Here is a 15295-nt window from a genome sequence, read left to right on the forward strand (position 1 = left end):
GGGCTTTCTTCTCTGCCTCGTCCTCGAATTTGACCCTAGTCTGCCAGTGAAAAATTGGCTCAGGGGTTTTCTAAAAAGTACTGAAGAACATGCTAGAAACACCAAACCAGGAATGTGAGAAAAAGGGAGTCGAGACCCAGGGCTGAAGACCGAAGTGAACCACCAAGTGCACTTCAGAAGAATCCTTTATAAAAAGTAATTTCCCCGCGTTAGAATTAATTTTTCCAACTTAAGCCTCCTCCCCAAATCCCCCCCCCCGCTGCGGCGGTGCCCGCAGTCCCACTGTGAGTCACGCGGGATGGCGAAAGCCTTGTTTGTCCCCTGCCCTGCCCCCAGCCAGTGCAACACCAACCACTGCGATCGCACGTGGGTCTCATATTTACCGGCAGTTAGACCAGGCTCCCAACCCATCAAGGGTGGTCCGCCAACCTCTGCTACCTTCCAGTGGGTAGAATAATATTATTAATAAGCGGTGACGGTCCAGTACATCCAAGTGGAGAAAAGGAAAAAAAAGAAAAAAACCAAGAGCCCAAAGAGATGATCAGGTCCGAGGGCAGCAGCGCAGCCCTCAGATTCCGCACACCCCCAGGCTCGACCTGCCGAGTGGAGGATGGGGAGGGTGGCGACCGGGTCCCCGCGGGATGGGAGATGGGGCCAGCTTGGGAACAGCGCCAGAGATCCAACTGCGGTGGCCCCAATCTGGCTTCTAGCTCTCTCAGGGGCCCCCACGAGGCCACATGGTCATTGCACGTGGGTGCTCACCAACCAGAACAGGATTTACACAGTACGTAAAACAACCCTAGAAGCAAAATTAGGCACTCAACACCGGGGTCCCTCAGTTCCAAAAAGTCCACAGGCTTTTTACCAACAACCGGACAGACAACCTGGTGAATGCCAACCCGTGCAGATGCCAGCCAGACCCAAGTCCTCCGGCCCAGCACACACGTGAGAAGCAAGTCCGTACCCAGCCATCCCTTCCCACCCCGGAGAGCCCTCAGCACGAAGGGCGGCCTCTGGCGGGCCCACACAAAAGGAGTCCACGACTCCACAAACACACTTATCTCCTCCAAACTCCTGCCCAACTGCACGCGCCAACTACACATTTTGTCACACAGGAGAAAAAAATAGAGATGAGATGAAGCTGGGCTGGCGAGATGGCTTACTGGTTAAGGGGCACTTGCCTCAAAACCTCAAAGACCCTACTTCGATCCCCGGGTCCCAGAAGATAAGGGACAAGAGAACCGACTCCTGAAAGCTGTCCTGACCTCCACACATGGATGCAAATAAATGTTTAAAAAAAAAAAAGATAAATAAGAAAAAAAAATCAAAATCCAGGGGCTGCGAGTCTATCCCACGGGTAGACTTGTCTAGCAAAAGGCAAACACAAACAAACGCGCGCGCGCACGACCTAAAAAAAAGGGAGGGAGTCTAACATTTTGGGTCTCTTCGGACAAGCCCAGAGAAGGAAGATGTCGTCAGGTCGCGGTTGTCTAAGGAAAGCTGGGAGGGGAGGGGGACGACACAAGTCTGCAAAAAAAGGGTCCGGGGTCCGCTCCCTCGCCCGCGTCGCACGCGCAACTCACCTCTTCGTCGTGGTGCTGGCAGAAGCCGAGCCGCTCTGGGAACACCGAAAGGATGGAGAACGGCGCGCCGGCGAAGGGCGGCCCGAGCCCCAGCTGCTGCGCCGCGGAGGCGGCCGCGGGCCCCGGCGGGCCGCGCTCGATGTAATGGTCCTTCGTGAGGCGCACGCGCTGGTGCGCGCGGACACAGTTGTCGCACAGGTGTTCCTGGCAGTCGAGGCAGCGCGACGAGGCGGCGTTGCCCTCGTCGCACGAGCTGCAGCCGTGCTGCCGGCGCAGCAGGAGCGCGGCGGGGGAGGCGGCCGGGCCGGGCGGCGGCTGCGGGGCCGGAGCGGCGGCGCGCTGGGGCGGGTGGTGCGCGTGATGCCGGTGGTTGCTGTGGCCGCCCGCGCCCCCGGGGCCGCCGCCCGCGCGCCCGTTCTTGGGCGGCGGCTCGTCGGCGGTAGCCACCACGGCGTCCAGCAGGTTGCTGAGCAGGAAAGCGGACGACGGCAGCGCGTCCATGCCCGCCGCCTCGGCCAGGACCACTTTCTGGTCGCACACGGGGCAGCGCAGCTTGAGCGCCTCGGTGGGGCCGGCGCCGCCGGCAGCGGGCAGCCGGTGCGCCTCGAGGCACGGCCGGCAGAAGGCGTGCAGGCAGGGCAGGACGTGCAGGCGCCGCGCCGCCGCCCCGGGGCCGCCGCCTCCCGCGGACGACGTGGACGTCTGCGACGAAGACGACGAAGCGGACGAGCTGGAGGAGAGCGGCGCGGGCGAGCCGCACATCTCCTTGCACAGCAGGCAGATCTGGAAGTCGGTCTCGGGGAACGAAGCCATTTGCAGGCGGGCCGGAGGGAAGAGGGCGCGCGGCGAGGAGGAGGAGGAGGAGGGCGCGCGGCTCACTCAGCAGAGCGCATCGAGGGCGCGGTGGAGGCGACCCCCAGGCCACCTCGGCGCGGCGGGCATGCACCGCCACTCGGCAGCAAGCGAGCGCCCGCCCAAGTCCCAAAGTCCGCCGTGGAATCCAGTCCCCCGCCGCTCAAAAAAAAAAAAAAAAATGGTCCTGACGACTCTTGCGCGTGCTACTTTTTTTCTCTTTTGCCCCGGGCTACACGGATTGAGTCTCCTGGAGGGAGGGGAAAACGCCCCGAAGTCGCAGCAGCCCGAGTCCCCGCGCGCGGCGCCGGCCGCCCCGCCGCATGACGCGGCGGCAGCAGCTCCTGCGTGGCGGCCGAAGCGCAGCCTCCCCCGCGGCGCGGTCGGCTCGAGCGCGCAGCTGCACCTCGTGCGGGGGCCCCGGCCCGCCCGCGGAAGCACGCGTGCCAAGTACGCACGCGCGCCCCACGCACTCCGCGCCTCTGCGCAGCCCGGCCGGGCCGCGGTCCCTGTGCGCTCGCACGCACGCGCGCCCCACGCGGCCCGGCGCCCGCGTGTCCCCGGGCCTCCTGGCTCTGGGTGGCGCGCGCTCCGACCCTTCTCCGGCCTCAGGCGCTCCGCGGCGCGGGGCCGCAGGTCCCCGCGGGCCGCCCTGAATTATTCATCGGCGGGAAGATATTGGATGTACCCGGCGGCCGCCCCGCGCGGGGCCGTCGTGCAATGCTATCCGCGTTCCGCGCGCGGCGCGCGCCCCTCCTCCTCACGGCCGTCCTCTCCGAAACCTGGGCAGCGAAGGGGGATCACATTTCCTTTGTCATCGGGCCATTTCGCCCTCGCTCGGGTCCCCCCTGCAATCCCGGAGCCTCAGGGACCGAGCCTCCCTCCCGGGCGTGCTGGAATCAGAGGAGCAAGCGAGGGACCCGCGCGGCCACTTCAGGAGCCGCGTGGCCAACGCCGCCCGCGGCTCCCGCCTGCGTCATCCTCCTGCAAACGAGTCGCCGAGCGGGGACGCGGGTGGCCCCGGCTGCGCTGCGCCTACCGGGTCCTGGCTTTCCCGGGGCCCTGATCTCCTGGGTTGCTTTGGGTTTTTATTTTTGCACAACTCCCCTGAACGGGGGGCAGCGTGCGCGCGCGTGTTCCCTCCTTTCTCCGCTTTGCCGCCTCTCGGAACGCCGGTTATTGGGACTGATCGGAATTCGGAATCCTTTTAATCTCCAAAGGAGCAAACTCACTTCCGCCCGAGTGCTGGGAGGGGTGGGGGAGGGGAGGCCGGGGAGGGGGTTCCAGGCAAACAGGAAACATTAGCCCTCTTGGCCCGGCCCGCTTTTGTGTGCACCTCCCCTCCTCCCACCACCCTCCTCCCCCGCTCCGGCCGCGGGGGAGACGATCGCCCCCAGGCCTCCGTGTGACGACCTTTGGAACCTCCCGGGCGAGGAGCGCAGAACGACTCTTCCGTTTATTTAAAAAAAAAAAAAAGAAAAAACGACTTCATTCGGAATCCCTGCCTCTTGGAGGCTGATGGCCACTGCCCGGGAGAGCTAGGGTCCCCCCCTCCACCACCACCCTTTTTTCCCTTTCCCTTTCCTTTGCATTTCTCTAGGATTCTGCAAAGCTGAGACCGACCTCGAAGTATCGCACAGTTGTGTAGTTGGACGTGTGGAAATAAACGAATCTGAATTCTGATCGTCCGAGGGGCCGGTTACTGTGTTTTAGTGGGAGCCCAGGCAGCTGTTAAGAGGAGGTGACCCACTGACCGCCCCTAGGCCATCTGGGTGGTGCCCCAGGCTGTTCTAGGGGAGGAACTCAAAGGCTCTGTGAAGGATGACCTGGAAAGGCTGCTCTCAAAGTTTTTAAAAATGTCATTTAAGATGGGCGTGGTAACGTACCCATTATAATTCAGCAGGAGCTGAGGCAGGAGATTGACTGAGACCCTAGGTCAGATTAACGCATGAGTAAAATACACAAATAAATGCCATCTACGGTGTGTATAAAATTTCACTGTGTAGATTGTACCCAGGTGGAAAAAAAGAAGATGGACCCTGGATCCACAGAAGTTCAAGGCCTGGGCCACATGAGACCTCTCAAGAAACGGATGAAAGCTGCAGAGATGGTTCTGTAGTCTTTCAAGAGGACTGGGAGTTCAAGTCCCAAACCCAGCATTGGGTGGTTCAGAACTGCCTGTAACTCCAGCCACAGGGAATAGACTTCTTGCTGCCTCAGGCACCTGGATTGGTGGACACATAGACACACATAATTTTAAAGAAGTAAATTTAAAGAGAGACCAGAAGAAAATTTAGCCTCCATTCTGAATAACCATGCCTGGGTCATAATGATAAGAATGGGATGCAATTCTAGATGCTGCCTCTCTATCCATGAAAAAACAAGGAAGATCATTCTGGAACCATGAATCAATTCAACTGGATTGACTGCTGTAGAGCCCTAAGGCTCCGAGGCTGCTGGGGTGAGCTGGGGTAAGAGCTTCCCAGGCCCACAAGAGCCCTGAAGCACTGGGAAGACAGAAGCTGTTTCCAAAGCAACGGTCCTCACCGTTTGAAACAACAGAAGACCTGTGACCATCTCCTCCTGGGAAAATCGGGGGTACCCTAAAACTGAGCAGAGCTCAGCTAAACAAAGATGATACACTGACAACTAACCAGGAGAAAGTCTTGTTTCTGTTTATAATAAAATTGTTGGGGACGCCTCAAAAACAAAACAAAACAAAAAAAAACCTTTTGAATGACCATCTGTGCACAGAAGATAGGTCTGCAGGCTAAAGGCATTTGCTGCTAAACCTGAAAAACCAAGTTCCATCCCTGGAATCCACATGATAGAAAGAGAAGCAAACCACAGGAGTTGTCCTCTGTGGTGGCAAGAGTATGCCACACACTTACAAATCAATGTAAAATGTAATGCAGATTTATTTAAAGATTTATTGCTGTACATGCGTGTGTACAGGTGTTCATAGAAACCAGAAGGGGGCATCTTGCATCTGATACCTTAAAATTGTCGCTACAGGCATTTTTCCAAGCTGCTGATGTAGTTGCTGAGGACTGAAACTCCAGTCCCCTGATAGAGCAAAAATACTAACTGCTCAACCTTCTCTATCGTCCCTGATATTGTTTCAATAAAATGAAGGGCAGGCCAGGAGGTAGTAGCACACTTGTAATCTCACCGATGAGAGATCAAGGCAGGAGTATTGCTGCCTGTTTGTAGCCAGCCTTGGCTACGTATTTAGATCCTAGCTCAAAAGACACAGCAATGAAATTAGGGGCTAAAGTATGGTGTGGTGTCACAAAGTATGGTGTGGTGTCACAGTCTAATATGCCAGCCTCTATGAGGCTGAGGTATCAAAATTGAATGGCTTAGGTCAGCCTGGGCTACATAGTGGCACTCTGTTTCAAAACCATAAAAGACAGGCACTCAGGAAGCAGAGGCTAGTGTGTTTGAGGGCAGCCTGGTCTAAAAACTGAGTTCTAGGCTAGCCATGGCTTCAATTCTTGAGACCTTGTCTCAAGAAAAAATAATAATAATAAAAAATGATAAAAATGAGAGTTGGAGTGTATGTGTGTAAGAACCTTCCTGTGACATCTTTCCATTTTTCTTCATACTAGCCTCAATATCTCGGGCTCAGAAGTCAAGAGCACTGACTGCTCTTCCAGAGGTCCTGAGTTCAATCCCCAGCAACCACATGGTGGCTCACAGCTGTCTGTAATGAAATCTGGTGTCATCTTCTGTCCTGCAGGCATACTTGCAGACAGAACGCTGTACACATAAGTAAATAAATCTTATAAAAAATTATCATATTTCAAGTCTCCCAAGTGTCCAAGATTTTGAGCACCAAGCCTGCCTGGTGACAATTCAGGATTCTTCTATTGTAATTTTAAGAGGTAGAGGCTGGAGAGATGATCCAGCAGTTAAAAGCATCTCTGTGCTTCCAGAGGATCTGGACTCAGTTCCCAGTTCCAGGAGATTCCACTCTTCCAGCCCTAGGCATATGATAGTCCACATGCACACAGACATGCACGCCACAGACAACACACTCACATACATTAATAAATCCTGAAAAAATATTATTTTGGCAAGGTATATTATCACATACTTTTAATCCAAACACTCAGAAGGTAGAGGCAGGCAGATCTCTGAGTTCAAGGGCAGCTTGGTCTACCTATTGAATTCTAAACTAGACGGGACTACATAGTGAGTTCCTGTCTCAAAAAAAAACCAAAAAATTAATATGCAGAAAGTTTTTCCTACTATCCAGGCCGACCTGCTTATAAAGGTACTTTATGTATTTTTTTCAGTTTGATTTATTTTTCTTTCTTTGATTGACTTTAATTTTGTTGTAGTTTTGAGTTGTTATTTATTCAAAATAATTTTTTTTTGAGACAGGCTCTCACTATGCCCATGTCTGACCTGGAATTCTCCATGTAGGGCAGGCTGGCCTTGAACTCATAGAGATGCACTTGTTTCTGCCTCTTGGGTGCTGGGATTAAAGGTGTGTACACAATACCTGACATAGTTGTCTTTTGTTGTTGTTTGATTGGTTGGTTTTTCGGTTTCTCTGTAGCTTTGGAGCCTGTCCTGAAACTAGCTCTGTAGAACAGTTTGGCCTCAAACTCACAGAGATCTGCCTGCCTCTGCCTCCCCAGTGCTGGGGTCAAATTCATGAGCCACCATCCACCCAGCCCCAGATTTGTTTTTATTTTATGCATATGAGTGCTTTTCTCTACTGATGTGTTCTACATGTAAGCAGTACCCTTGGAAGTCAGAAGAGGACCTCCATCAGGTCCCTGGAACTGGGAACGGAACCCTATCCTCTGCAAGAACCACAGATGTTCTTAACTGGGCCAGGCTTTGGTTGTGGCACACGCCTTCAGTCCCAGCACTCAGGAGGCAGAGGCAGGCAGATCTCTGCGGTGAGTTTGAGGCCAGCCTGTTCTCGAGTTCCAGGGCAGCCAGGGCTACACAGAGAAACCCTGTCAACAAAATACAAAATAACAAACAAATGTTCTTTGTCAACAAAATACAAAACAACAAACAAATGCTCTTCAGGGTAGAGCCATCCCTTCGCTCCTGCTTTGTGGTTGTTATTGAGATGGGGAAACTCACATGGCCTTTCTGCTGTCAAACTTGCTTTGTCCTTAAGGGTAGCCCTTGAATTTCTAGCACTATTGTCTTTCCTCCTAAATGAAGCCATTATGAGCACATGCCACCAGGCTAGAGTTAGCTTTATTGGCTGCTGAGAATCAAAGCTGCCCAGCATTCAAAGGCGGCAATCCAATGGCTGAACTACATCCTAGGCTTCTGGCCAGTTATTTTAAAAACAAACAGGTTATTTTTTTTTTTTTTAAAGCAAACAGCCAGGCTGTGGTGGCAGACAACTTTAATTCCAGCACTTGGGTGGCAGAGGCAGGTGGATCTCTGTAAGTTCAAGGCCAGCGGTCTACAACAGCTAGTTCCAGGACAGGCTCCAAAGCTACCCGGAGAAACCCTGCCTCAAAAAACAAACAAACAAAATAAATCCCTGTTTAAAAATAAAAAACACTAAGTAAATAAATAACAACGAGGCAAAAACAGATGGGGGAGGGGCACCAGAAAAGGGGGGGGGGAGAAACACCAGGAAGGTGGCTCCAGAGGAGAGCCCCACCCATCACCACCAAAAATAAACTGAAATGAAACAAAGGAAAGATAGCCCAATGGGGAAAAAACAAAAAACTGGGTCCTAAAGTGGGCAGTCCCTAGGAGCAGAGCACTGGGACTTGAAAAGGAGACACTTGACTGCAGAAGGGGAATTGTTTTCCTGAGCACAGCTGCTTAGAGTATCCAGAGAGAAAAGGAAGGAGGAAGGAAGGGCTGACTATGAGACCATAAACTGGGACAGTTAAGGTCATCCTTGGCTACATAGCAAGTGCAAGACCAGCCTGAGCTACATGAGGCCCTCTCTCAGAAACAAAAGTTACTTAGAACTCTGGTTTTTGGGTTCCATTACTCTACTCCGCGATTCTGGGGGAGATTACTTAATCTGTGTACATCCAATTTCCTGTCCACATAACACAAATGATGTAAACAGCGGGTCGGAATCAATGAAGCTCCTAATGTGATGTGCTTTACTTAGTACCAAGCACATAAAAGCTCAGTAAATAGATGGGGTTTTTTGTTTGTTTGTTTCTTTGGATTTGATTGTTTTGTTTTGTTTTTTTGGGTTTTGTTTTTGTTGTTGTTTTTTGAGACAGGGTTTCTCTGTGGCTTTGGAAGCTGTGCTGGAACTAGCTCTTGTAGACCAGGTTGGCCTTGAACTCACAGAGATCCGCTTGTCTCTGCCTCCCGAGTGCTGGGATTAAAGGCATGGGCCACCACCGCCCAGCCGTAAATAGACGTTTGTAAGTCTTTTTCTGTCTTGTGTTCCGGTGTTCTGCCTATAAGGATGTCTATGGACCATGCACATGAAGTGTCTAAGCAGGGCTGAAGACAGGGTTGGATCCTCTGCAACTACAGGTACAGACTGTTGGGAGACACCATGTGGGTGCTGGGAACTGAACTCAAGAGCAGCAGCCAGTGCTCCTAACTGCTGAGCCATCTCTCCATCCCTCAGTAAGTAGACTTTTTAAGAGAATCATTAGGAGTCACCCAGCTAGATGGCTCAGCTTGCCTTGAGGTCTGACACCCTGAGTTTGAACCCCAGGGCTCGACTGTGAGTTGTGCTATGACCTTCCCGTGCACACATGTGCACACGCCCCATGGCACAGAATAAAGGCTGTGGAAAAACAATTGCAAATGCTGTCAAAAGGGCCAGTGGAAAGCTGTTTGCCTTTTCCCAGTTTCCACTTAACATTGTCCCTTCAGCCTTTCCATCCGACCCCTCCACTCAGGGGTCCCCTTTAAAAGCTGATAATGGACCCCAAGTTGCTTGTCCTGATAGTTTCTACCCAGTCATCTCCCTCCAGTCTCCAGTCGGTCCCCGAAGCCCTTCCCCAGGAATGCCACTGTCACCTTGCAAGGAAGACTGATGTCCCTTCCAGAAGCGCCCCAGAAGTTAACCTGGAGCATTGAAGAGTCCATTGGAGCCCAACCTCCTGGCTGTCCAGATAGGTAGATGAGTGAAGCCCTCTTGGAGCCTCTCTCAGCAGACTCGGTCCGAATTCTCAATACACAAAATTGTGAACTATAACAAAATGAGGAAGGGCCAGCTAGATGGCTCAGTGGGTAAAGGAGCTTGCAGCTAAACCTGACCACTCCAGTTTTTGAGGGCCCACATGGTGGAAGGAAAGACTTGATGCTGGTAAGTTATCATCTGACCTCCTCCACAAACACACTGTGGCATGCATGCACCCATCCATTTACATACTTAAAACATGGACAGCTGTTTTGCCTGCATTAGCATGCCTGCTGCCCATGACAGGAAACAGCATTATATAGTCTGGAACTGGAGGTGGACAGTTGTGAAGTATCAAGTGGGCACTGGGAATTTAATTTGGGTCCTCTGCAAGAGCTGTGGCTTTAACCATTTATATGCCTCTCCAGCCCTAAACTTAGTACATTTTAATCTATTTATTGTGAGTGTATTGTGAATGTATCTATGTATTGTGAATATATGCCTGTGCATGTATGTACACATGTAAGAGCACAGAGGACAACTGTAAGTGTTGGCTCTCTCCTTCTCCCATAGAGATCCTGGGGATGAAATGGAGATCTTTAGGCTCAGCAGCAAGCCTCTTTATACACTGAACCATATTGCCAGCCCTTTGTGTTTGTTTACTGGGACAGGATCTCACTATATAATTCTGACTGACCTGGTACTTGCGATCTAGATCAGGATGGCCTGGAATTTGTGGCCATCCTCCTGGCTCTGCCTCTCCAGAGCTAGGATTACAGGTGTGGACCACCACTTTGTTTATTTACTTTGATTTTTTAAGACAGAGTTTCTGAGTGTGTAGCTCTCGGTGTCCATGCTGGCCTGGAATTTACAAAGATCTGCCTGTCGATGCCTCGCCAATGCTGGGATTAAAGGCATGCCCCCCCACCTGGCCACCACACCCATTTTAATGACTGGTATATGCTACTACATTTTAAAGTCACTTGATATGTAGAAATTGATCATTGGAACAAAAGAGCCCCCACCCAGCACCTACCTACATCCGCTGCCTGATTCAGGCCTCTAAGGGTTCCCTCCCTGGAGGGGTGAACACTTGGTCTCTCTTGCTTTGGCCAGATTTCCCTGGCCCTCAGCTACCCCTACCCCCTGACCTTGACACACTGATAATTACTTTGAAGTTAACTTATGTTGTGGTAAATTTCTGTCTGGCAGGTTTTTTTTGTTGTTGTTATTGTTGTGTAGGGTTTTGTTTGCTTCTTTTGTTTATTGTTGGAGACAGTGTCTCTAAATTGTATAGTTGAGGGTAACTTTGAACTTCTGATCCCCCCCCCCCTCATTCTCCAAATGCTTGCTCTGTTGCCCACTTTATGCAGTGCTGAGATCTCAGGATTTCCTGTATGCTAGGCAAACACTTGACTGGCGCCAGGCAGTGGTGGTGGTCCACGCCTCTTTTCGCAGCAACTCAGGAGGCAGAGGCAGGTGGGTCTCTAAGTTCAAGGGCAGCATGGTCTACATAGCCAGTTCCAGGACAGCCAGGGCTACACAGAAAAAGACAAAAACAAAAAAAAAAAAAAAATAATTAATTAAATTTTAAAAATAAATAATAAAATTATAATAAACTCTCTGCTGCTGAGACACATGCCCAGACCCAACTTTGTTTCTTTCTTTTAGTTGTTTTTGTTTTGAGGCATTATTTCTTTGTGTAGCCCTGACTGTCCTGGAACTGGGTATGCAGATCAGGCTGGCCCCAAACTCAAATACCTGCCTGTCTTTGCTTCCCAAGTGCTATTAAAGATGCATGCCACCACTGCCAGCCCAATTTATTCTCTCTCTCTCTCTCTCTCCTTAGTTTCTTGAGACAGGGTTTCTCTGTGTAGTTCTGGAACTTTATTTGTAGACCACGTTGTCTTCTAACTCATGGAGATCCTCTTGCCTCTGCCTCCCAAGTGCTGGGATTAAAGGCGAGCGCCAACACTGCTTGACTCACTTCCTTCCTTTTTATTATTTTTTCTTATTTTACATTTTGATCCCAGTTCCCTCTCCCTCCCATCCTCCCAAGACCCTGGACCCCTCTTCCCTCCTTCCCTCCTTCCTTCCTTCCTTCCCTCCCTCCTTCCTTCCTTCCCTCCCTCCTTCTTTCCTTCCTTCCTTCCTTCCTTCCTTTCTTCATGTCTTTCTTTCTTTCTTTCTTTCTTTCTTTCTTTCTTTCTTTCTTTCTTCTAAGACAAGGTGTCACTGTTTATGTAGCTCTGGCTATCCTGGAATTCACAACATAGACCAGACTGCCCTCAATCTCACAGAGATCAGCCTGCATTGGCGCCCCTGAGACTGGAATTACAGATAGCTGTGGGCCACCACGTGACTGTCCAGGCCACCATGTGACTGTCCAGACTCTAACCTGGGTCCTTTAGAAGAACGGCCAGTGTTCTTAACTCCTGAACCATCTTTCCAGCCCCACATTTTTTTTTAAGAACAGATTTTTATTATGTTGCCTGTCTAGCTCAGACTGACCTCCAACTTATGATTCTCCTGCATCAGCCTCCTGAATAGGTAGAATTACAGATGCATGCTAATGCGTGTCTTTCAGATTCACCCTCTTCCGCGCTTGGCTTCCCTCACTTAGCCAGGTGTCTTCCAGGTTTTTCCATATTGTTACAGATGGCAGATTTCCTTTCTTCCTGAAGACAAATGAGGCCTGGAGAGATGACTTAATGGTTAAGAAGTGAGTACACAGCCGGGTGGTGGTGGTGCATACCTTTAGCAGGCAGATCCCTGTGAATTCGAGGCCAGCCTGATCTATACAGAGCACATTCCAGGACTGCCAGGGCTACCCAGAGAAACCCTGTCTCAAAAAAGAAAAAGAAAAAAAGTGACCTGGTCTTTGAGGCCACTGCTCCTGTGTATATAAATCCAAACACAGATACACATAATTAAAAATAAGATTAATATCATCCAGGGCTAAGTAGTGTTCTGTTACTGGGCCTGCCTCTTTCTCTTTTCCCTTCTCCCTTCCATCCCCCTATCGTCCACTCATCCATTCTTTTCCTGTCTTCTTTCTGAGATGGGTGCTACAGTATAGTTGCCCGATACCCTCAAATTCCTGAGCCTCCTCCTTCAGCCCCCCAAGTGCCCACCCACTCCTAACGTCCTTCATGGACATGTATGTCAAAGGACACTTAAGCTGAGTTCCCAACTTGGCTGTTGTGAACACTGGAACATAAACATCCCTTGATTCAAGAGAGTCTGAAGAGGTTAAGAGCACTGGCTGTTCTTGCAGAGGACCCGGGTTCAACTTCCGGTATCCACACAGTGGCTCACTACCTAGCATATGTGACTCCAGTTAAACGGGAGTATCTGACACTGTCTTCTGACCTCTTAGGACGCCAGGCACACATATGGTGCACATGCATACATGCAGATGAAATACGCACACACATAAGATAAAGATAATGAATCTTTTCGAGAAATCTCTGTGGTATGCTGCATTCGGCTCCTCTGGGTGCGTACTCAGCGGTAGGGTGGTTGCTCTGGGTACATGCTGGCAGCAAGGTAGGGTTGCTTCGTCTCCATCATCTTCTGCTTCTGCCCTTTCTAGAGATCGCCAACAGTTTGCCTCAGTGGCTGTAAGAGATACAAGCCCTCCAACATTTCTTCCCAAACCCGCCCTGGGGGGAGGCGGGGGCTGAGCCTGGGACTGCAGCCTGCAGGCAGGTGAGAATGAACACCTTGCGACACCAGGCCTGGGCAGACTCTGTGTCTCCAGGTGTTTGTCTGCACAAGCCTGACCTCTGCTGTGTTTGGAACCTTCCCTGTCTGCAGGGTCTCTGTCCTAGGGCCTTGCCTCCCGCAGATCACGCGTGTCAGCTCTCTGGCCGCTGGGACTGGGGGGGGGGCCTGGTGGCCACTTGGGATCTCACTGCTCACAAGACAGGGAAGGGAGAGGGTTGTTGCAGGCCCAAGGGCGGCCTTCTAGAGAGGACAGATTGGCCAAGGCTACATAGTGAGTGTCTGTCTTACACCTAACAGCCTGTGTTTGATCCAGGGGACTAACATGACAAGGACAGCCACCTCTTCCTGCCGGTTGCTCTCTGACCTCCATAGGCACACCATGTACAGGTGCACACTCATTCACACTAAATAAGAATTTTTAAAAATTTAAAAGAGAAAAAGTGGCCGGGCAGTGGTGGCGCACGCCTTTAATCCCAGCACTCGGGAGGCAGAGGCAGGTGGATCTCTGAGTTTGAGGCCAGCCTGGTCTACAGAGTGAGTGCCCAGACTGGCTGCAAAGCTACACAGAGAAACCCTGTCTCAAAAAACAAAAACAAAAACAAAAGGAATGAATGAATGAATGAATGAATACAATAAAAGAAAAGCTGGGCACAGATGTGTACCTTTAATCCTAGAGCTGTGGAGACAGAGAGGAGGGTTCCCTGGTCTTGCTGACCAGCAAGTCTAGTCTAGCCAGATGGACCAGTTTCAGGTTAGTGATAAACCACGTCTCAAAAATAAGGTGTTTGGGCAATCCAGTTTCAGGGTGTTCTGACGCCCTCTTCTGGTCTCTACAGGCACTGCATGTGCTTGGAGCACGTACATATAAGCAGGCAAAACCACCACACACGTTAAATAAGTAAACCTAAAAGACAAATCGAGGGGCTGGAGAGATGGCTTGGTGGTTAAGAGCGTCGACTTCTCTTCCAGAGGTTTTGAGTTTAGTTCCCAGCAACCACATGCAGCTCACAACCATCTATAATGGGATCTGGTGCTTTCTTCTGGTGTGCAAGCATGCGTGCAGACAGGGCACTCGAATACATAAAACACATGAGCAAAAACAAGTATTTAAAAAGCCGGGTGGTGTTAGCACACGCCTTTAATCCCGGCACTCAACGCTAGGGAGGCAAAGGCAGGAAGATCTCTAAGAGTTCCAGGCCAGCCTGGTCTACAGAGTGAGTTCCAGGACAGCCATGGCTACACAGAGAAGAAACCTTATCTCGAAAAACCAAAATAAATAAAAAAAGGAAAGAAAGTTTAAGTCTGAAGGTATAGCACAGTGGGAAGTCGTAGAGTTTGCACCTAACACACATGAGGTGCTCAGTTTGATCCGTAACACCGGAAATAAAATAAATAACAGTACCATCAATATCATCAACCTGGTGGCTTCCACACGCACTTTGCGCACGTGTACGCGCACACATTCACACACAAATAAGCACAATAAAAAAGGGAAGGCTGAGACACAGCTCGACGTTGGGCACCTGCTTTGGGAAACGTGGCTGGCTTCAGCCCCATTCTATCTATATGCCTGCCCCGTAAAGAAAAGGAAACCCTGCGGGCCTGAAACCCCAGCCCTTGGAGGCTGGAGGACCATTAGCTCCCGGTTGTGCTGCAGTACACAGAAAGACCCTATCTAGCCCCCCCCCCCCAGCCACAGAACCGTAATAATGCAACTAACTCACGGGCACCTGTCCACTCAGCCCCCGGCCGATTACAAATCAAGCCTCGGCTTCTGCGAGCGGCCCTCTCAGCGACCGTTTCCGTGTGCGTTTCCTAAGACTGTCCACGTTATCTTAGACAACCCAAGTGCCGCTATCAAACCAGGAAACCCATGTTGATACAAGTTACTATCTAATCCACAGGCTGTTCGCATTTCAGCAGCCGTCCCAACCATGTCCTTGCAGGCTAAGTGCAGAATCTTCGGGCTCCCTGGATGCAGGACAGCCCCGAGCTCCCTTGGTTTCTCTTGCACCCTGCTTTGTCACAGCCCACACCG

General features: G+C 51.1%; 1 protein-coding gene across 1 annotated transcript in view; it reads right to left on the minus strand.

The window, feature by feature from the left end:
* Positions 1-2434, minus strand: part of Trim71 (tripartite motif containing 71) — a 46522-nt gene extending 44088 nt beyond the window's left edge. The window contains exon 1 of the mRNA XM_051201875.1: positions 1584-2434. Coding sequence (XP_051057832.1) covers positions 1584-2396 — 813 coding nt within the window. The 5' untranslated portion in view covers positions 2397-2434. The remainder of the gene's footprint in view (positions 1-1583) is intronic.
* Between the last annotated feature and the right edge of the window lie 12861 nt (positions 2435-15295).

The sequence above is a fragment of the Phodopus roborovskii genome, unplaced genomic scaffold (genome assembly GCF_943737965.1).
Source record: "Phodopus roborovskii unplaced genomic scaffold, PHOROB, whole genome shotgun sequence".
NCBI classification, from domain to species: domain Eukaryota; kingdom Metazoa; phylum Chordata; class Mammalia; order Rodentia; family Cricetidae; genus Phodopus; species Phodopus roborovskii.